This window comes from Cynocephalus volans, chromosome 1 (genome assembly GCF_027409185.1).
Source record: "Cynocephalus volans isolate mCynVol1 chromosome 1, mCynVol1.pri, whole genome shotgun sequence".
NCBI classification, from domain to species: Eukaryota; Metazoa; Chordata; class Mammalia; order Dermoptera; family Cynocephalidae; genus Cynocephalus; species Cynocephalus volans.
The window spans coordinates 46,485,808-46,507,726 of NC_084460.1; the positions used below are offsets into that span (position 1 = coordinate 46,485,808).

Here is a 21,919-nt window from a genome sequence, read left to right on the forward strand (position 1 = left end):
GGATAACTGTTTCCCTGTTCCCGTGCCCTCAGGCCTGGGCAAGGGACTTACCGTGGCCCATGAAATATAGTGAAAAGTGACAAGAGTTGCTGTTAAGAGCAGGTGTGTGGTTGTCACACTTGCTTCTCTTGCCCAAGATGCCCTGCAATGTTCCAAATCTGGGGTTTTAATCTGGGTTCTGTGGATAAGTTTTTTTTAAAAAAGAAATTATTATTATTTTTTAACTGATATATATTGACAGTACATATTTATGGGGCACAGAATTATATTATGACATATATGATGTGCCATGATAAATCAGGGTAAATAGCATATTTGTTATCACAAAACTATCATTCTTTGTGATGACAACATTTAAGGGGTGTGAGATCGTATATAGGAAATTACATTTTTATTTTTACTACCCCATCTGCAGTTTAGCATTCCTCCAGTTATAAATGCAGGCAACAAACCACACTAACAGCAGCACCTGAGACTCTTGTCAATAGACAGAAGACGTGTCATAACACATTACACTTGCTGCAATTTTTGAGTAGCATTTACATTCCTCACTACCTCACAATTAGAGTAGTTAACAGACCAGTCACTAGATCCTGATGTTAAATGCAGGGCTTCTCAGCACTACTATGCATCCTAGTCACCTAGGGCTGGGGACCGCTCATTAAAATGCATATTCTGACTAGTGGGTCTGGGGTGGGGCCTGGGATTCTGCATTTCTAACAAGCTCCCAGGTGATACTGACATATCTGGTTTTTGTACCACACTTTGGGTAGTAAGGGTTTAATGTATTAAAATATCACACATTTAACATTTTGATAGCAATTACTATATCAAGACAGTTTTAAAAAAATGTAATATATCTTACTACATTTAAAAACATTGTTCTGAGAAGGGTTCATAGGCTTTCCGAAATTGTCAGGAGTCCATGGCAGAAAAAAGGTCAAGAACACCTTCATCTGGCACGTTCTAGACAGACGCCACTACCAGCTCAGTCCTGGAGAGAAGCCCACAAGCAGCAGAGCTGTGAATGACTGTGGGGGACACTGGTGTGAGCAGAGCAGTCCTCAGTTGCCAGTGAGATTGACACTGCTATCTCAGCCTAACCTACAACCCCCACCATGCTTCAAAAAATGTCACAAGCAGAGAGTATCACAGGCAAGTTCTATCAAACTTTCATGCAGAAGTGTTTTCATGGTCAACTAACTGTTTAAAAGCATAGGGGGAAAAAATGCTTCGACTCACTTTTTTTTTTAATATAATAATAGATATATATTTTTTTATAATAGATAACTGATACCAATCCCAAATGAAGAAATACAAAATGAGATAAAAACACGAAGACTTTAAGTCAACCTCCTTTATGAAGCTACATAAATGCCACAGGATCATCTTAAGATAGCAAAACACTTGAAATTCAACCATTATTCCCAATTCAACAAGCCCCTATGTTGCAAAGTTCTGTGAGACACTTGTTTTAACTTCTTAATGGTGTCTTATAAGTCTTAACTTTGATGCCGTGATAATCAATTTTCTCCTTTGTGGTTCATTTGCCTGACTACCGACACCATATGTTTTTCTTCCTGTATTTCCTAGTACCATTATGGACTTTAACATTTAACTGCCTATATTTAGAATTTGTGAATGGTGAGATGAAAGACTATAATTGCCCTAATAGACTGTCAACTGTGCCAGAGCCATCAGTTCACCATCCCCTGTTGAAGTGCCACCTTGACCAGGTACTGGGTTTGCCCATGCATACAGCTCTAGTTCTATACTATTCTGTTCTGTATTTGTTTATTTTAGTTTTACTGTCACAATGTTTGAATTATAGCTCCATGATATTTTAGTTTCTAATAAAGCAAAAGGTCTTGCTCAAGACTTTAAACTACTTTTGTGCCTCTGTCTTCCAGATGAATTTTATTATCCAGAAAGAGGGTGGGATAGTGGTGTGGAAGTGGACGTGGCAAAAGGTACTCACTCTGTCATCGTTAATTCAAACAATATGATTCATTCACCTTTTACTGGAATGATTAAAATATCTGAAAATAAGAGCAATATATACTTAATGTATAAGATTAAGATGAGAGAAAAAATGTAAGCTGCTTTAAACCCTCTAACCAGAAACTATTCCTGTTAACATTATGATTCTTCTATCTTTAAGATTTTACATGGGAAATAAGGAATAGAGCATTTTTATCCTGCTCTTCCCCCTTCTACTGGGCACCCTATTTCTATTATGTATTTGAAAATTCAGCTTTTCTTCCTGCAGGATAAACTGGCATTTAAGGTACATTAAAAAAAAAAAAAAAAAAAAAAAAAAAAAAAATATATATATATATATATATATATATATAACTTTAGAACAAAGGTAACAAAAATAAGAGCAATACTATCCAAATGGCAAGCTTGACTTTGAGACTTCTCCAATGTGAGCACAGTGTAGCTTTTTGATTTACTCCCCCCAAATAAGCTCCCAGTGAGCCTGCATTCTAGGCAGACGCCCTGTTCTCCACTCCCTACTTGCTGTTGGTCATTTCCTGTACTCTCCTGTCAAAGCCACTTTCACGATTCTCAAAGTGCAGTTGCTGGATGCCTAAGAGTGCCTGAGGCTCTTCCAGTTGAGTCTGGTTAAAACTGTCCTCTTCACAGTACTAAACCATGCTGTGTCTTTGTAATTGTTGATGTTCATGCTGACATAGGAGCAGAACTGCTGGCGCCTGAGCACTGATCAAAGCTGTGGCACCAGCTCTACCAGCAGTCATAATATTCTCCACTGCCATGCGCACCCCGCGCAAAAAGAGCCAGGTCCACTTAGAAATATCCTCGACAAGGGCTGGCCCCGTGGCTCACTCGGGAGAGTGCGGTGCTGATAACACCAAGGCCATGGGTTCAGGTCCTATATAGGTATGTCCGGTGCGCTCACTGGCTGAGTGTGGTGCAGATGGCACCAAGCCAAGGGTTACGATCCCCTTACCAGTTAAAAAAAAAAAAAAAAAAAAGAAATATCCTCGACAAAGCAGTAAAGACTACAACTGATCATACCTCTACCCCCTAATAAGCCTTTTTAATATTCGTGTGATCAAATAAACACGCATATGGTGTTTCCACTGCAAACCAAACCTCGCCAGCTGTCTCGAGCACATACATGTACTTGTGCGATGGCTGCACAGCAAGCTGAAGTGGGCATGTTTTCTATGCAGCACCACTTTGACTTGGAAACAACCCACAAACTACAGTTTTGTCAGATTGAGTACCTGGCAGATATTCTTGGAAGTGAGCCTGTTATTTCAAGGGAAATTACCAGGAGTATTGCAATGATAACATTTGAGCTCTCAAGAAAGAGTTAGGATCTTGGAAGATGTATCTTCTACCCAGGCTTGCAGCTTCACAGTACCTAGATTTTTCTGATGAGATTGATATTAACAAGTGATCTTTTCCTATGGTATAATGAGATGGGTCAATGTTTAGAAGAATTACATAAGTTGGTAAGCCACTATCTTCCAACTGACTAATGCATGATGTGACAAAAACACAAGCATGGATGAGATCCACTCAAAGTGCAAAACAGACCAATGAATTTTAATTTCACAGTTTCAAGAACTCATCGATACAGTTGCAAGTTCTACCCAGCAACTAATCCTTATTTAGGAGACTTATTTGTTGTGTTTTGGTGTAGTATTAAAGAATGACAAGTATCTGAGAAGGGTATCAAAATATCCCTCCATTTCCAATCACATATGAGAGGCCAGATTTCTTCATATACATCAACCAAAACACCACACTGTGATGGGACTACATACAGAATGAGAATCCAGCTGACTATTAAGCCACACCTGAGAGATTTGCACAAGTATAAACAATTCCATTTTCACTACATTTTGTTGTGGAAAATATTTCTTTTTCATAAAAACATGTTCATATGTAATGAGCTTATTGTTATTTTTAAGTGAATAATATTTTAAAGTTTCAGTTTTAATTTCTAATGCAGCAACTATGAAAGAACAAAAACTTTGGGGGTGGGGGTTGTCTTCAATTTTTAAGTGTAGAAGGATTCCGAACCAGTGGTTTGAGAACCATCATTCTACCCACTTGGCAAATGTCCAGCTCAAGCCTGAAATGATCACCTATGCACACATTACCATCTCTGCCTCCCACTTACAGCTGAGTCAGACACCCCATTTGGCCCTGTGTATCAGTATTCCTTTTTTTCCTTGATATTAGAACCTTCTCTTTGTAGCTGCATATAGGGTCAGACTTCACTTTCCCAGCCTTCATTTCCACAGCTAGGAGTAGCCACGTGACTAAGTTCTGACCAAATGGGCACGGACCCAAGTGATGGTGTAACTTCCAGGATTTGTCTTCAAGGTGGCAAAAAGCCATCTTGGACCATGCCAATGAGAGCTGCACCCTGGAATGGCAAAGCGACGAAACGAGAGCCTGGGTGCCTGAAACCATGGGTCCGGCTGCCATATCAGCCTGGTTCACTTATACCTGGACTGTCACGGGACAGAAATACTTTGGTGTTAAGCCACCACTAGTTGGTTATTCCACCAGTCACAAGGGATGCTACTTCTGAGTCATGCCCTGAGGGAGGGATGCCGTGAGCTCCCCAAGCTCCTCTCCTACTTTCCACTGCTTAAAGAGATTGGGAGAAGTAGAACAGGTGCCTCGGACCCAGAGATGAAGCCACATGTTGATGGCAGAGCTGTGGCATTCTACCAGCTGCGGACTATTTGCTTCTCACATCGTATTTGAGCAATAAACTTGATTATGTCTAATACACCTCAATTTGGTTTCTGTAAGAACATACAAACCAAAATCCTAGCTCATACAGGCAAGTATTTGCTTTGTACTGTATACTAAGGGTTGGCAAAGTTGTTTGTAAAGGGCCAGAGAGTAAATATCTTAGGCTTTGTGCACCTTACGGTCTCTGTAGCAGCTACTCAACTCTCCCACTATGGGGCAAATCAGCCATAGACAACAGCTAAACAGGCATGAGAGCAGGCAGGAGCTGGCCCGTGGAAGGTAGTCTGCAGACCCCTGCTACAGATCAAGGCATGCCTTTGCTTCACACCTTTAAGAAGCAATGCTGTTGCTCTTCTCTAAGCTTACCATGGCCACATGCCTCTGTGCTGCCCTTCCTGTCGACCTCTCCATCTTTGTCTCACTCCCATTTTGCCCCCTCTCCCAAGCCTATCCCACTAGACTAGGTTCCATGAGGCAGAGAACATTCATTCTCTCTCCTCTTCACCATTACATATCCAACACCCAATTCCTATCCATTTCTTTTTTTTTTCTTACTAAACTGTTGAATGAATGCATGGATACCTACCCGTGTGGATTCTTAGATGGCGTCCCAAATCTTTCATGCCATGAACAGTTTTGAAGTGGCAACCTAGAAAAGAAGAAAGAAAAATAATGCTTTTCTTAAAGTATAACCTCAAAATGGAAACTACTATGAACCTGATGTCCTGATGAGGCACACGCTGAGCTCTAGGTGCTATAGGACTCTGGGACCCACAGGGAGGCGGTGGGTGCAGATGCCCATGCGTTGTGATGACGCATGAGCTGTGCAGGCATCCAGTGAGTGAATCCCTGCAGAGCCTGCACAGCAGCACTCAGCACAAAAGGGGCTCGGTGTGCTAGGATCATTCCTTACCTGGGTAGCAACAGTTGAACGTCCTCTCTCCAAGAGTAGCCGTTTGTTCCCTTGACTCTGAGGCAGCAGCAACAACAGAGCCCCTCTGGGTGTCACTGCTTTCAGTGGAAAGGCAAGCTGGTTTTGGAACATCATTATTTAGTTCTGAAGCTGAAATTGAGGCATAAAGTTTTACTTAATTTCTCTAATACAGCCATCGTGGTAAGTCTTAGAATATAGCAGGTTTAGGCTCTTTTTCACCTTCCTTCACCTCCCCCGCAGCCCCTCCCCCAAAGAAAGCCATATTCATTGTAATTAGCCTGGCAAAAGTCCTCTTCTTCTAACTACCAGTTTCCGGAAAATACAGGGGACAGAGGTAAACAGCAACATCACAGAGACATAACTGGCAAAATCCAGATGGAAACTTTCCATTTGAGCGTGTCTCAAATGATGTGAAGCCCTAGTTCCCACCTCCCCGGCCAAACAATTTCTGATCATGGCTAATAATTTTGTAAGATAGAATAAACATGAATTATGAGAAAAGCAAAATAAGACAAAAATAAAAGCCCACATGTTATGATTAGATACAACAGAAAGCTGGATGCCATGGCAGTATCAAACTGCCTTTTTTTTTTTTTTTAAATGCTTTCTCTTAATTTCTGACTTGTTTTGCCCCAGTTCAGCAACAGGTCATAGACCACACTTCAAGCATCACTGCTCTCCATAATAAAACAGTTGTTTCAACAAAAAACTTGAAAGGTGGAAGAGGGGAAAAATCAGAGACTGAAGACTTGAGACGATGATCTGTAATACCCAGACCTCATTTTTTTTTTTTTTTTTTAAAAGATGACCAGTAAGGGGATCTTAACCCTTGACTTGGTGTTGTCAGCACCACGCTCAGCCAGTGAGCGAACCGGCCATCCCTATATAGGATCCAAACCCGGGGCCTTGGTGTTATCAGCACCGCACTCTCCCGAGTGAGCCACGGGCCGGCCCCCCAGACCTCATTTGATTCCTGATTCAAACACATTGTAAAAACCATTTGAGACAGTGAGAAGTGTGCTTACTCACTGAACGTTTGATATAATGGTTTTATATTTTATAGGTATGAAAATCAAATTAGATTTTTTGTTTGTTTGTTTTTAAACCAAAGCATTCTAATGGTTTAGGGATGCATGTCGAAGTATTTATAAGATGTGTGATTTGTATGTTTTGCTTCAAAATAATCCAGGGCAGGGGAATAGTTAGTGTACAGAAAAAAACAAGCTTGGTCACTTGCAGTTAATTGTTGCAGCTGAGCAATTCGGATGTGGGAGTTCACTGTATCATTTTTTCTGCTTTTAGTAAAAGAGAACCATGTGAAACCACCATTTTTGTTGGCCAAAATGGTCGAATAATTTCATATGGTTCACTCTAATTTGTAGTTTCAATAACTTCTATGACACTATATACTCCTAAAAGATTCTAAGGTGATTTATCTCCAAATAGACTTAAATCTAAGAAAAAAGTGCTGTCAATGTCTGAGATCTTAAACAACAAAAACAGATATTGACTAGTTTATGAATTATAGGCCAAGGTCTGAGACGTTTTGTCTCAGATTATAATAAAAGATGAATTCCATCTTCACGGAGAGATTTCTTGGGGTAGAGGAGTCTTACCAGGAGAAGCTTATAGAGCACACTGGTGAGGCATCAGTCCTAGACAGAGGGTTCACTCACTTACATGCTAGCTGTGTGACTACTGGAAAGTTACTTAACCTTTCTGATCCTTGGTTTACTCATCTTTAAAGGGAATAAACTATGTGCCTCGTAGCTGTAGAGTTAAATGCGACCAAGTATAAGTTCTTAGTACAGTGCCTAGCCCATGTTGTGTAAATGCTCACAGTTACGTAGACCAGATGTAGCATCTGAGCAGCTGTGGTGCACAAAGTTCCTTAACAAGGGCCCCAACAAGTGATCTCATCCACTGGCTCTCAACTGGGGTCCATTTTGCCCCCAGGGGATGTTTGGCAATGCCCCAGGACATTTGATTGTCATGATCCTGTGTGCATGCATGTGCTTGATAATGGCATCTACTGGGTAGAGGCCAGGGATGCTGTTAAACATCCTACAATGTGTAGGGCAGCCCCCATCAAAAAGTATAAGGTTCCAAGTGTCAACAGTGCCGAGGCTGAGAAGACCTGCACTAGTCCTATTGCAGTTTTTTGTTTTTGTTTTTGTTTTGTTTTCCCCTCGAATGTCCTGACAATACCTGTATCAGAATCACCTAAATCACGGGTAAGTGTAGTTTCCCAGGCCTTACCCCAGACTCACCTAACACCTGGGGGTGGAGAGGGGGAGAGCTAAAGGTAGATACCAGGAACCTGCATTGTTAAAGCACGCCCCAGTGATTATGTCACACTACTCTAAGCCCTGGCAACTCGAAGGGTAGTCCCCAGACCACCAGCATCCCTGGGTGCTTGTTAGAAAAGGAGTCTCAAGCCCCACCCCAGACTTACAGAATCAATCTGCACTTTCACAAGACCCTGGTGACTCCTGTGCACGTTAAGATTTGAGAAGCTCGACTCACAGCCAGTGGTTCTCAAACATGGGTGTACATCAGAATCACTCAGAGGCTTGTTAGACCACAGGAGGCTCGGGCCCCACCTCTAGAGTTCCATGATTCAGTAGGTGTGGGGTAGAGCCGGTAAATTTTCACTTCTAACAAGTTTCCACTTAATGCTGCTGCTAGTCTGGAATCACTCTTTGAGAACTTGTGCTTGGTAAGAAAGGAAGAAACTGGCTCGGGGGAGGTGCTCAAGGTTACAGGACTGGAGGCTTTCAGCTGACTAGATCCTATAGTAGCCAGATCCGCAGCCAATCGCTGTGCCCCTCCAGGGAAGACACAAAACCTTGTACTACTTAGCAATTTACATATTAAAAAAGAAAACCATTAAATTCTGGAGGGCTTTTAATTGCACAGAAGCCAAGTAAGACCGAGAACTGAAATCTGAACGGGGTGTTGTTCCCTAAACACAGTGGTTTAGGGAACTGACTGGGAAGCAGCTCGTAGGTTTCAAATTCCAGTTCTATCACATGTTAGCTGTGTGTCCCTGTGTAAGTTACTCAACTTCCCTGTTCCACAATTTCAAAGGGATTATAGCCCCTATTCCATAGGCTTAGATGAAGATCAAATTCTTTAGTATATGTAAAAGAACCCTGTGCATATGTCAGCACTATATAAATATTATCAGTTTCATTCATTGATGTGTATCCATAAGAGCTCCCAGATTTTCAGAGGGAGGGAAATGCATATGTTCAATGCAAACTTGAAAACAGGCAAAAGGGAGGCTGCTGGGTTAGAACTATCAGAGAGCTGTATCCAACATGGAGGATCCTCCAAGCAGAGCCTCTGATGTGGAGGTGTAGGGGCCTCTCAAACACCATGCTTCCACCTGTAAGTATCCAAGGAATGTTCAAAGCCCACACTTTCCTGAGGAAGGTACAGTTGGAGAGGCCCTTTGAGTCTGAGATGGATGTGGGCCACATTTGACAGACACAGTGAGCCTTTTAACTCCTTGAGAAACCAACAGTGTAAGGTGTATTTTTGCCCGTTATGTTACTTTACTGGTGGGGATGGGAAGTCTTCCACCTCACCTTTCCATTTATTTTTTCCCAAAAACTACTTGAGTTGCAAATCCACTTGCAAATGAAGAGTGGCCGAACCTTAAAATAGCAAGGTGGGTCCCCTTGTGCGGTGTCACAAACCTAAGATGTAAGGATAAAACATCAGTTGGAAGACCGCTTTTCTCCCCAAAACAGTGGCTGGTGTGCGGCACGGTACTGAGCAGGCACGGGTTATCCTGCTCCCACGGGGGCGGGGGGGGAGGGAGGGAGATCTCCAGTATCCAGAACACACAGCACCCTCCCCATACCCCAAGCCCGGGCGCAGCTGAAGGAGGCACCGCCCAGCGCTGTTTGCAGGAATAAGTAGCTCAGCGTACTGACTTTGAACTCCAGACCAGGGTTATTCAGCAATTCTATAAGGGCTTCCCCCAAAGACCCAACATCCCCAGTACCTCCCAACTCCTCCTTTAGGCAAAGAATCAGCAGGAGCCCTGCCCCCACCCGACTCCAGGAGGGCCCGATAGTGCCAGTCTAGCTATCCCCATTGTATGCCTTGGGCAAACTGCGGCCACGGTGCTATTAATGTAAGAGAGCCTCCATTCAACTACTCCGCTCCGCCACCTCCTCCGGGAAGGTGTGGTCAGAGCCCATCCAAATGACTGTTCTGAAAGCTGGTGCCGAAGAAAACAGAGCCCGCGCCTCTGGAGGTGTGAGCCTCCTCTGGGAGAGACCCGACATCCCCCTCTCCCTTTCTGCACCAGGAAAATGAGAAGCAAAGTGGAGAAGTCCAGTTAAAACTCCTCTCCCCATCCCCTCGCTTAAGAAAGAGCTATCAGCTCACCACGGGGGGTGGTAGAGAGAAGAGAAAGTAGGAACCCACACTGTCTTAACCTGAGCGCTGTATCTTCAGAACAGGAAGCGCCTTAGAAATGCAGATTCCCCACCCCCTGAGATTCCGACCGAGGGGCGTGTGCCTGAGGGCAGACGCAGGAATGTGGCGAGTTAGACAAGCCCCCTTCCCGCGGGCTCTCCTGAAGGGGAGGCGCCCAGGACCACAGGAGACATGCTGCCTGGGGGGCTTAGGTGCGTCCTGCTCCTCTTCAGCCAGGGTTCACGTGACAGTCGGGGTGAGCCTAGGTACGACCTTGTCACTGCTCTGTTTCCCCTCCCCGCCCCCCACGGCTCCCACGTCAATCAGAGTAAAAGGCAGAGCCCTTATTGGGGCCCCCAGGATCCGCCCCCCAACACCTGTCGAACCTCCCCCGACCTCTTCCAGGCTCCAGCCTCGCGGACGCGCGTGCGGGTCCTTCTGCCTGGAAGGCTCTTCCCCGGCTGTCTCCACGCTCGCTCCCTCGCGTCCTTCGGGTCTTTAATCGAAGGTCTCGTCCTCGGGGAGACCTTCCTTGGACAACGCATTTCAAATGCTCCCCCACCCCCAACGCCACACCTCCTATTCCGCGCTCTGCTTTATCACGTTTTTCCCTAGCATTCACCTCTAGCTCATTTTACGTCTTACCAATTTATCTCATGTGCCATCTCTCTCTTCCCCACTGGACCATAACCTCCAGGAGGACCGGAATTTTGTCCTTTTTGAGGGACATTGCTGTGTGCCTCCCGAGCGCCTAGACCCAGATCTGGCACCCGGTAAGTACTCAGGCATTTCAATTGCCCCCACGAGACGGCGCAGGTCCCAGAACGCCCACCTGCCAGGCACGCAGCCTAAGCCCAGTGCCAAGGAGGTCGGGGACTCGGGTGCCCGCGCACCCCGAAAATTGCCTTCGAGGAGAGTCTCAGCATCTTTCCAGCGCGTTTGGGAGGAGAACACCAGATCGTGGCGGAGTGGCCGGAGGAGCCCGCGCCGGGAGGGTGGAATTTACAAGAGGGTGTAATTCACAAAGGCGGGAGAGCCCAGGCCAGAGTCCCAGAACTCAAGTTGGGAGTTTTGCCCGCCCTTGCACGCCCCCTGTCCGGACCTCGTACCCGCGCGGGTCCACTGAACGTCCGAGAAACTGCCCACGGCCCACGCCCCCCGGCGAGGCGACCGCAGCGCTACTCACCCAGATCCCCCACCACTTGCCGGGCCACCTCCGCAAACTCCTGACGCGAAGGCCGCGGCTCCTCGGAGTTGAGGTGCTGGGGCTTGGCCTGCTTGCGCCGCGACATGGCGTGAGGATGGGGCTCCCGGCACGTCCCTACGACTGGCCTACTTCACACGACGAATTCCCGGAGTTCGGAAATTACCCCCCCTCGGCCAGAACGCGCATGTCCTGGCAATTCTGCTCATCAGCCGAGCGGGGCTATTTGTCAGGAGCCCTGACGGCTGATTGGCCTGGAGCCAAGACCTCAAGGGTCCCGTGCATTTGTGGTCTGCGCCCGGGCAGCTCGCATCTCCTGCGAGCTCGTTAGAAATGCAGACTCTCGAGCTCCACCCCAGACCCGCTGCCTCAGAATCTGCATTTTAACAAGATCCCCAGGTGATTCGCATGCACATTAAAGTTTGAGAAACCGTGTCTGCATTTTAACGAGATCCCCAGGTGATTCGTTTGCCCATTAAAATTTCAGAAGCACAGCGCCTCCAATTTTAATGTGCGCACGAGTCACTGGGGATCTCGTTAAAATGCAGATTCTGACTCAGTGGGTCTGGGGTGGGGCCTGAGCTTCTGTATTTCTAACGAGCTCCCAGGTGGTGCTGTGGCTCCCGCCGCTGCTGCACAGAGCACGCGTTTAGATTTGGACTTAATTGATCTGGGCTGGGACCTGGACATTTGAAACCCTCCCCCGGGTTGTTCTGATGTGCGGCCAACGTTGAGAAGCTCGACCTCCCCTCGTGGAACTTGACCTTGGCTGCATATTCGAATTTAAAATTTAAGTGAGACCACAGTGTTTCCAACTGCAGGGTGAACCTCTGTTCCTGGAGTAGCCAGTTAAAAATGCGGATTCAGAGTTTTGGATTCAGGCGGCCGAGGCCAGGAATCTGTATTTTCCTACAGGGCGCCCACGCTCCGGCTCCATGACTCTGGCGCACCGGGATAGGACCACACAGGAGCAGCTTCTGGGGCCAACGGGGGCGCTGGGCCCCGCCCAGGTGACTGAGGCGTGGTCCTCGGGGGTTTGAGCTAATTGGCGTTCGTGCTCAGACTGGCTGGGACCTTGATGAGACCCGAGGGGGACCCCTCCTTGCACCACACGAACGACACCCAACAGGGAGCAAGAAAGCCACCTACATCCCAAGGTGTTTACTTTCTTCAGATTGGGGAGTTTCTTAAGACAAGGCTGTGCCCCAAGCTTGCCCGAACCTGAGAATCACGTGGGGGCCGTTGTTAAAAAAGGCCCAGCCACGTTCATCTCTGAGTCCGTGGGGCGGGGCCTGGGAATCTGTATTTTTGACAGGGCCGCGGGTGAGTTTTACGATGTGGCAAGTCCGAGAAAGACGGCCCGCGCGGGCCCTGGGGGATTGAGCAGCGTCTGGAATTCGCCTTCTGTGAGGCTATTGCAGACCCCAGGGTGGTGCCTACAAGAAGTGCATAGTTACTGGATTTTTTTTACGCTTCTCAAAAGCTGAGCTGTTTTTCTCAATCTTCCTCTTGATATTTTTTCAGGTTGTGAATGACTTAGGTTTGTTTGATGCCCAGTGAAGTCCCTCAAGGTTCAATTTCCGAGACTTTAAAAGTTAATTTTTAAAGTTTTCTTTGGGATGCGTGTGTAGGGAAAATATAGGAAAAATGGTCAGAGCACTTCAGATGTTCAGAATCTTGCCAAGCATTTGATGTTAATATGCACGTGTGCCCAGCTGTTCCTTGGCTATTGACTAATGTAATTGTGTATGTGCGCCCAGGTGTCCTGGGTTATGGACTTAAGTATGAAGGATGAGTGGCTCTGATCCACTGGACCCCTCGTCCCCAGCTCCCAGGATGTTCCCGGGGAGGGTGCTACTGCTGCTGGAGGCTGTTGCTGCAGGCTGTTGTTGCTAGTGCTCTCTGGATGCCCCAAGAGACCACCGCTGCCGCTACTGCAAGCTGCTGCTACGGGTGAGGACTGAACTCGTGTGGTCTGCCAATGGCTTCCAGGATCTTTCCCACTTACTTAGCATGTACCTGTATGTGAGGGATCTATGACCCAGCCTGGCACGTGGAGGGTCTGGTGACCCAGCCTGGCATGTGAGGGGTCTGGTGACCCAGTCTGGACAACGGGTTTGAAGGGTCTGTGGGCCCTAATGCCTAGACCTGACAACCCAATTGGAAAACTTAGTACAACTAAAATAATGAAATGTTTTGGCTTTAGTTATGAATTGCCCTAGCTATACAATTAGCATAACTATGGCCCTAACCCTACATTTGGCTGCGTTGGTAGGAGTCTGACAATGGCTCCAGCCAGACAATTGGTATAGAATGTAGCTTCACAGTGTGTGTAGCTACACATATCTGTAAAGTCATTTGAAAACATATGTGAGCTAAAGTTGATAGTTTCTCCTTGTGAGGATGTCTCGGAAGGATACTGGATAAACTAGGAACAGTGACTGCCTCTGGGGAAGCTGAAAGAGGGGGTGCACCAAGGCTGGAGGATGGAGACATTTGATACCGCCCATGCTGCTTGAGGTGTGTGTGTATTTATATTACTCCAACTCAGGTGCCTGCAATTGGATTAATCAATCCTTGGTTTATTACACGTTATCATTACTTATCTATTGCTAGCCTATGTTTGTTTGGTTGCTTATTCACTCCTTGGCTTATGATATAAGTGCCAGGAAACCCAACTCCCAAAACTAAGGCCTTAACCACAACCTACTCTCCTTGTATCCGATCTGCTCCTCCTCTCCCAATTTAATAATCATCAGCCTGAATCCTACATACTTCATTCCTTTGCCTTTCTCTTTAGCAAGTTTTATTGCACCTACATATATTCCTAAATAAATGTACACTTTTAATTTTTAAGGAACTTCATACATAAAAAGGGTATATAATTACTTTTCCTCCCAATTAATATTTGCTTAGATCATCCAAATTGCTGTCATTGTTCATTGATTTTTGACCAATGTGTAATATTCCATTGTGTGGCAATACCACAGTTTGTTCATCTCCTCTCCTGTTCATGGGTACTTGTGTCTTTGCCAGGTCTCTTTCATTGCAAACAGTGCTGTTATGATCTATGATCATTCTAGAAAGTGTCAGTTTCTCTTGAGTGAATGTATACCTTGGGGTGGTGTAACAGAAAATGCCAAAGTGATTCACCAATTTATACTTCCCCTAGCAAGATACTAGATAACGTGAAGCCACATCCTTTCTTACACTTGTAATTATCACATCTTAATCTTGGCTAACTATATTGATATAAATCGGTATCTCACTCTGGTCTCGATTTGCATTATTCCTGCATGTATTATTTCAACAAAAAACAAAGTGAAAATTATTAATGTTTTCCACAGATAAAATGATACTTGATGAGTTTTATTTTTGAAAGGGTTGTTTTACTATTTTGCAAATCATCCGAAGTTCTAGTCCCAAATTAAGTTTATTACTAGGTCTGTTTTAATAGCTTGATTTCAAGGGTCATAATGAAAAACTGAAAAAATATAACTTACAGGATCTAAATGAAAGCAAAGTATGATGGCTATACCTAAGTCATGATTCTCCTCTTTCAATCCTTATTTATCAATTATACAAATTGCCTATTTGTGTTGAAATCCAGCTAGTAAATTTTCATCTTCCCTGATAATCAATCAGAGGCTTTAGCAAACTAAACTGAGAAGGGAGCATCACTGTATCTTTAACAAATGGATTTCAAACTCATGGAATCTTTTTTTTTTTTAGATGTTTAAACAAACTCGAAAATTCTGTTGCTGAGTTTAAACATACAGACAGGTTTTTATAGGTGACAACTTTGCCTTGTTCTCAGCAACAATGTCACATAACAAGGGAATTGTGGCCAGACATGCATTTCAAAATACTTTTTCCATAGGATGTTTCTCTTGAAAACAATTTACTTCCTCATTCTTTATATATCACCTTTGTCTTTTTTTTTTTTTTTTTGGTGGCTGATCAGTGTGGAGATCCAAATCCCTGACCATGGTTGTTCTAAGGCTTGCTCTCTAATCAACTGAGCTAACCAGCCAGCCCCATAATTTTTTTTTTTTTTAAATCGTTGTTAGGTAGTTCCCTTTCTTCACAAAGAAAGTCAAATTTTCAACCCTTGTCATTTTGCACACACAAAATCTAATTTTCATAAGTCTTCTGAATTATATGAAAGATTCTCCTGGCTGGTCACTCTGCATCTCTTCCCAAAAGCATCATAAAGATTTGTGGTGTAAGTATAGGTAAGAGCACAGCTTGGAGCCAGCCTGAGTTAGAATCCCAGCTCTGTTACTTCTCTGCTATGTGATCTTGAGAAAGCTGCTCTGTGCCCATTTTTCTCATTAATTAAATGGCCAGGCTAAAACAGGGTAGTTATGAGGATGTATGAACTTATATGTAAAGTGCACAGAATGCCATCTAGAACGGAGGCAGTACTCTCTGTGTTAACAATTATTTATAATAATAGGGCAAGAGTAATAATTATAAAAATAGCTAATTATAGTTGGTTATTCCACTTAACTAGGCACAGATTCTGTTTTACATGGGAATAAATTGGAAGCAAACAAGCTTGTGGTGATATTAACCAGCTCTTCTGAGCTGTAGAATTCCCATGCTTTCATACCAGTTTCAATCCATACATAAACTCAGTAAAGCTTACTTTCTTTTTTAAAGAGAAGGAAATAGATAAAAATGTTCTCTCTGGCCATCCTGGCCGCCTGGGGGTGTGAGCATCTTGCCTGGGTCATGTTCTCTAGGCCACTTCATTTGACTTCCATCATAAATAGTACTCTCCACTATGAATATAGGAATGAATAAATAAATGTTTATCTAGGTACAAATAGTTCCCCAAAGGGCTGTAAAGCAAGACAGGAGCAAATCTTATTTCTTTGTTATTACCTTTGCCAGGAATTCATTAATTTGTTCATCTCCTAACAATTTTTTGGGCCCACACTGGATTGCCCTGGTCTGTTGTAGGTGCTGGAGGTACAGTGATGTCCAAGACCGATAAGGTCCAGCAGGGCAGTCAGAGATAACCAATGAATGAATATGCAAGGTCACTTCTGATACTGCCAGGTTCTGTGATCAAAATAACATGGGGTGATGTGATCGAGAGTAACTGGGTGGGAGTTGAGGATACCTGAGTGTGGCTGGAAGTAACCTTTGAGCTAAAACACAAATGTAATAGCCAGCCATAGGAAGAAACGGAGAGAGAGCATTCCTGGAGGGAAGGAACAGCAAAGACTCAAAAGAATAACAATTTTGGTGTGTTTGAAGCAAAGTAAGGAGATTCGGTGACTAGGTAGCTCCCAGAAAAGAAAAATGTGGCATCTAAAAATTTGAAAAAAATGTTCAAATTCATTTATTAAAGAAATGCGAGTTGAAATAAACTGAAATACTGTTTTTCACCTGTCCAAATAGAGATTAAACACACACATGCTCAGTATAACCCAGCTATTCCACGCCTACACGGCACTTCTCAAACTTACTGTGCATAAAAATCACCTGGGGATCTTGTTAAAATGCAGATTCTGATTCCAGAGTGTGTCAAAATTTAACATGTATACACATCACCTGGGGACCTTGTTAAAAAGCAAATTCTTATTTCAGCACTTCTCAAACTTTAATGTGCAGAAGAATCACCTGGGGATTCTGTTAAATGCAGATTCTGGGCAACAAACATAAGAGGTGTTCAACTTCACTAATTATAAGGGAATAAATATTAAAACAACATGAATTCCTCCCCTCCTTTTTTTCCCACCTATTAGATCAATGAAAATTAAGAATGACAGAGTGCAGAGAAATTGGTCTAATGCATTGCTAGTGGGAGTGTGAATGTTTATACTCCATTTTGGAGGGCAATTTGGCAATATATTTTTAAATGTATGCTGCCAATGATCTATCATTTCTCTCCATCTATTCTCCAGAGAAACATTTGCACATGTGCATAAAGGGAATGTCCAAGGATGTTTCTTGAAACACCACTGTCATAGCAAAAAATTGAGAAACAGCCTAAATGCCCAACAGTAGAGGAATGGCTATATTAAACTGAAATTTAGCCATACCATGAAATACAGGCAACAGATAATCATCCAGAATATGAAATACAAGCATGGCTAGAGCTCGAAGACATATTGCACTAAAGAAAAAAAGCAAGTTCCACATGGATATGTAGAGTCAAACACATATTCACATCCACATATGTTTTCAAGGGTGAAATATATATGCATGTGAATCTAGGGAAAAAGTACTGGAAGAATACACACTGGCTACATCTTAAGCATGGCAGGGGGAGGGGCAGTAGCTTGGGGAAGGAAAGATCAGATAATCTGAATTGTGTGTGTACATTATCCTTAGTAATATTTCTTTTTTAATAGGGAATGTATTCACATAATACTTTATAGTTAAAGTAATAATCAAAATCAATAACTAAATCATGCTACTTTTGCACAATGAAATAAATTCTGTGCAGCCATAAAAAAGAATAATGTATTTCCGTGTGTGCTGATATGGAATATTCTTCAAGGTATACTAACTGAAATACCCAAAAGAAAAAGTATATAAATTATGCCATTGTATGTGTGTGTATATATATATACATGTATGTAAATACACACATATACAGCAGTTCTCTCTCTATAAATTTTAACACAAATTGTATATATATTTGCGTGTGTGTATATGTATATATATATATACACACATATGTACACACAGTCATACACATAAGCTTGTGAATGCATAGGGGACTAGGGAACTGGTAACATGAGTTGTCCCTGGGGACACGGACAGGGGTATCTGCAATGAGGTTGAGTGACTGACATCCTTGCTATATACATTTTTGCAATCTTCAGTTTTAAATTTTAAATCATAAAATTTGATATACATACAAGAATGTAAAACATTATTGTTTAATATAACGAACACCTGTGTAGCCACCACCAACACAAGATATGGAACATTCTTAGGGCCAAAAAACTGTTCCATACTCGTATCCATGAGCTCCTCCTTCCTTATGCCACCTTCTCCCACCACTTCTCATTTTGCATCATTATTATTTAAAAATAGTTTTGTCACCTAAACAATACGTTGCTGAGTTTTGCCTCTTCTTGAACTTTGAATTTGTTTCCTTCTCTTGCTTCTTTGTGAGATTTAACATGTTGCTGCAGGCAGCTATAGTTTGTTCATGTCTGCTATCCCAAAACTTCCACTGTATGAATAGACCACACTTTACTGCTTCTACTGCCAACAGGGGGTTCCCGATTTGGTAATTATGAGCAATGTAGCTGCGAACATTCTCAAAGAGGTTTCCTGATTCACACGTATAAGTTTCTCTATGTCTAGAATCTGCATTTAACAATCTCCAGATGATTCTTCTACCTGTTACTGTTTGACAAGTGCTGAAATCAGAATCTGCTTTTTAACAAGGTCCCCAGATGATGTGTATACATGTTAAATTTTGAGACACTGTGGAATCAGAATCTGCATTTTAACAAGACCCCCAGGTGATTTTTATGCACAGTAAATTTGAGAAGTGCAGAAAAGGTGTGGAATAGCTGGGTCACAGCATATGCTCACATTCAACTTTCCTAGGAAATGCCAAACTTTTCCAAAGCAGCTACATCAACTTACATTCCAATCGGCATATATTACTTCTTAGATTAAAAAGAAATTAGTTAAAAGTCACCAGGGTACAGCCTTAGTTGAAAAGGGTAATGACCTTTATACAAATCCTAGCTTCTTCCTCCTCTTTCCTCTATGTTCCTGCATCCCAGTCCTTCCCCTTCATGGATTAGAATCTGAAATGAAATACTGGGGGATGAAGATTCTGTGTGGGCAATAATATGGGTCAGGGCCTTTATAGAGAAAACAAACAGCCTCCAATTCTCCTGCTGGCTCCTCCGGGTTTGGAAGTTCCTGAACTGTATGGGAATGTTCTCCAAGAATAGGAATTCTAAGCTTCCATACCCAGGGCAGGGTGAAGCAGGCCTGGGGTAGTTAGTTGTCCTACCTACCCCTGAGAAACACGAGATCCCGATCCTCTGTAGCAACAGGGAAATCACACAGACCAATTGTCATTTTCAGGTTCTGTTAGTGTCTCCAATGTCTTGTGCCACGCAATGCCCCTGTCTGACATTTTCTACTGGGAATTGTTCCTGAGCCATCCATCTGCTTAACAAACCTTAATTGGATTCCCACTGAATGTGAGACTATGCTAACCTCTAGGAATGCAACAGCAAATCTTTAAGATAGTCACAGAGCAACCAGGAGGATAAGTAAACAGAACACAGTGTGACAAAGTTTCACATGGGGTGGGTAGGTAAAGCTTCCTGCAAGAGGCAGATTTGTAACCCCAGAAATGTAGGATGAATAGGCCTTAAAGAGGTGAAGAAGTGAGGTAAAGAGGGTTTCAGGAAGAGGGGACAGCTTGTGCAAAGAGTGGGAGGTAAAGAGATGGCACTTTTGGGGAACCTCAGTCTGGCTGGAGGTGGGAGTAGTGCTGAAGATAAGGCAAAGGAGGTGGGTAGGGAGTCAATATGAAGGGCTTTGTATGGCAAGCAGGATATGATCCACATCTGTGGCCCAGCCCATGAGAAGGAAAAAGGAAAAGGAGGGCAAGCAGCTGCCTTTTATACAGGTGACCAAGAATGTCTGTCACTTCCTGGTTGAGTTCCATTGGCCAGAATTTAGTCACGTGGTTACACATAGCTGCAAGGGAGTCTAGGAATGTGCATTCTCATAGGGTTGCCGTTTGCCCAACTAAAACTCAGGGGGACTTCTGGGAGTTTATCCTATAGATACAGTGGCACACATACAAGATAACCAGATACAAGAATACTCATTGTAAACCCCTTTTAAATTGCAAGAGCCTGGAAACACCCTAGTGTTTGTCTATAGATCACTTGTTGAATAAACCATGGTAGAGACACACAAGGGAATGCTCTGCAGCTGAAAAACAAAAAAACCTCTCTATGTGTAAATATGGTAAGATCCTCTGAAAATATTAAGTGAAAAAAGCAAGGAATAGAACCATGTATATAGTATTCCTTTTTTTATTTTTGGCAAAAATGAAGGGGTAAAAGAGAATATACTTATATGCTATGTTTGCAGAAAGAAAAACCCTGGAAAGCTGTGCTGTACAGCAAATGCTCTTGGTGTCCCACTCATACCCTTGCACCCTTGTCACCAGAGTACCTGCTAGACTGACTTCCCACTGCCAGCACCTACATTTCTCTGCCTGAGCATCTTTTCTGGTTGCCACATCCATTTTGCCCATGTGTGCAGAAGACGGACCCTGATGGGCTATTAATCCCATGCCCTCCCCAAAGCAGCCCTCCAACAATGACCGAAGGGGGTTGGTGGATAAATGCCTCAGTCCTTAGGTAGGATAACTGTATTAGACTGTGTCTGTTGCTAATAACAAAATACTTGATACTGGGTGATTTATAAAGAAAAACGACATTTATTGCTTACAGTTTCTGAGGCTGGGAAGTCCAAAGTCCACCTGGTGGTGGCAACAGTGACCAACATGGTGGAAGCAGAGAGAGCACAGAAGAGAGCAGAGAGAGAGCAAGACAGACTCTCCTCTTCTTTTAAAGCCCTCAGAACCACGCCCCTGACCACTATTTTTAATTCATTCACTACTGCATGGTCCTGCAATCCAATCACCTCTTCAAGGCTCTACCTTTCAATTACTGTAATAGGATTTCCCACCCTCTTAACAGTCACGGTGGAGGCTGTTTCTAATACATAAAACTTGGGGGACACAGTTCAAGCTTCTGGGAGTTTTGGGGGGGCATAATTCAATCCACTATAATAACTAACCTGTCTCCCAGAGTTGCCCACAGTGGTAACTGTTGAGGACTCACTCTGCAATGGCTGCCTTCCCTTCTGTGTCTCACTCCCCCGCCCCCCCGACTGGTGTTTACTGGGATCACCTTGCAAATAAACGACTTGCTTTCTAGTCCAGACTCAGTCTGCTGCTAGAGAAACTGCAATTAAGACAAAAAAAATTTAATAAAAGCAGTTGCCTGAACACAGGATGGAAATGAGACTTCTCAATCTTATATTATTTTGGTATTTGAATATTATTAATGTTCAACCCCACAAAAACCTCAGAGGTCTAGTCTTAAAATAAGAACACACTAGCTATTGAGGTACAACTAACAGTCTTTGCCACGGCACCCCAGTCCTTCTATGCTTGTTTCTGGGTGATGTCAAACTAGTGCCATATTGCAAAGGTGTAAGTCCCTCCTCCTCTCACCCCCGTCTCCTCTCTCTCTATTCTGTTAGGGGCACAAGTCCAAGGTTGCAAATGGAATGAGGGAGCTGTGATGGTGAATTCTGGCATTGCCTGTCTAGCAATGAGTGAAGTGGATTAATGGTGCATTCATGACCTTTGGACCTCAGTTTAATCACCTGACAAGTGGGCACAAAAAACACCCATCTTGCCTTCCTCTAAAGTTGTAAGGATCAAATATCCACTGCAGGATCTAGTAACATTTGCTCTTGGTAAGTTTGCAGGTCTGAGGAGCTCATAGATTGCTAAATCAATCATCAATAGGGTAAATGTGTTTAACTTGAAGTGCTAGGTTTATAAAGAATCTATA

The 21,919-nt window shown here is 43.6% G+C and overlaps 1 protein-coding gene across 2 annotated transcripts in view; it reads right to left on the reverse strand.

Moving 5' to 3' along the window:
* ZFP64 (ZFP64 zinc finger protein) overlaps positions 1-21,919 on the reverse strand; it is an 83,249-nt gene that overhangs the window by 6,468 nt on the left and 54,862 nt on the right. The window contains exons 1-3 of one of the 2 annotated variants that reach the window (XM_063103070.1): positions 11,301-11,406; positions 5,660-5,809; positions 5,333-5,395 (exon numbers count right to left, since the gene is read on the reverse strand). In XM_063103070.1, coding sequence (XP_062959140.1) covers positions 5,333-5,395; positions 5,660-5,809; positions 11,301-11,406 — 319 coding nt within the window. Of the gene's footprint in view, positions 1-5,332; positions 5,396-5,659; positions 5,810-11,300; positions 11,407-21,919 lie in introns of those variants that run through there. The other variant, XM_063103060.1, reaches the window with a different exon arrangement.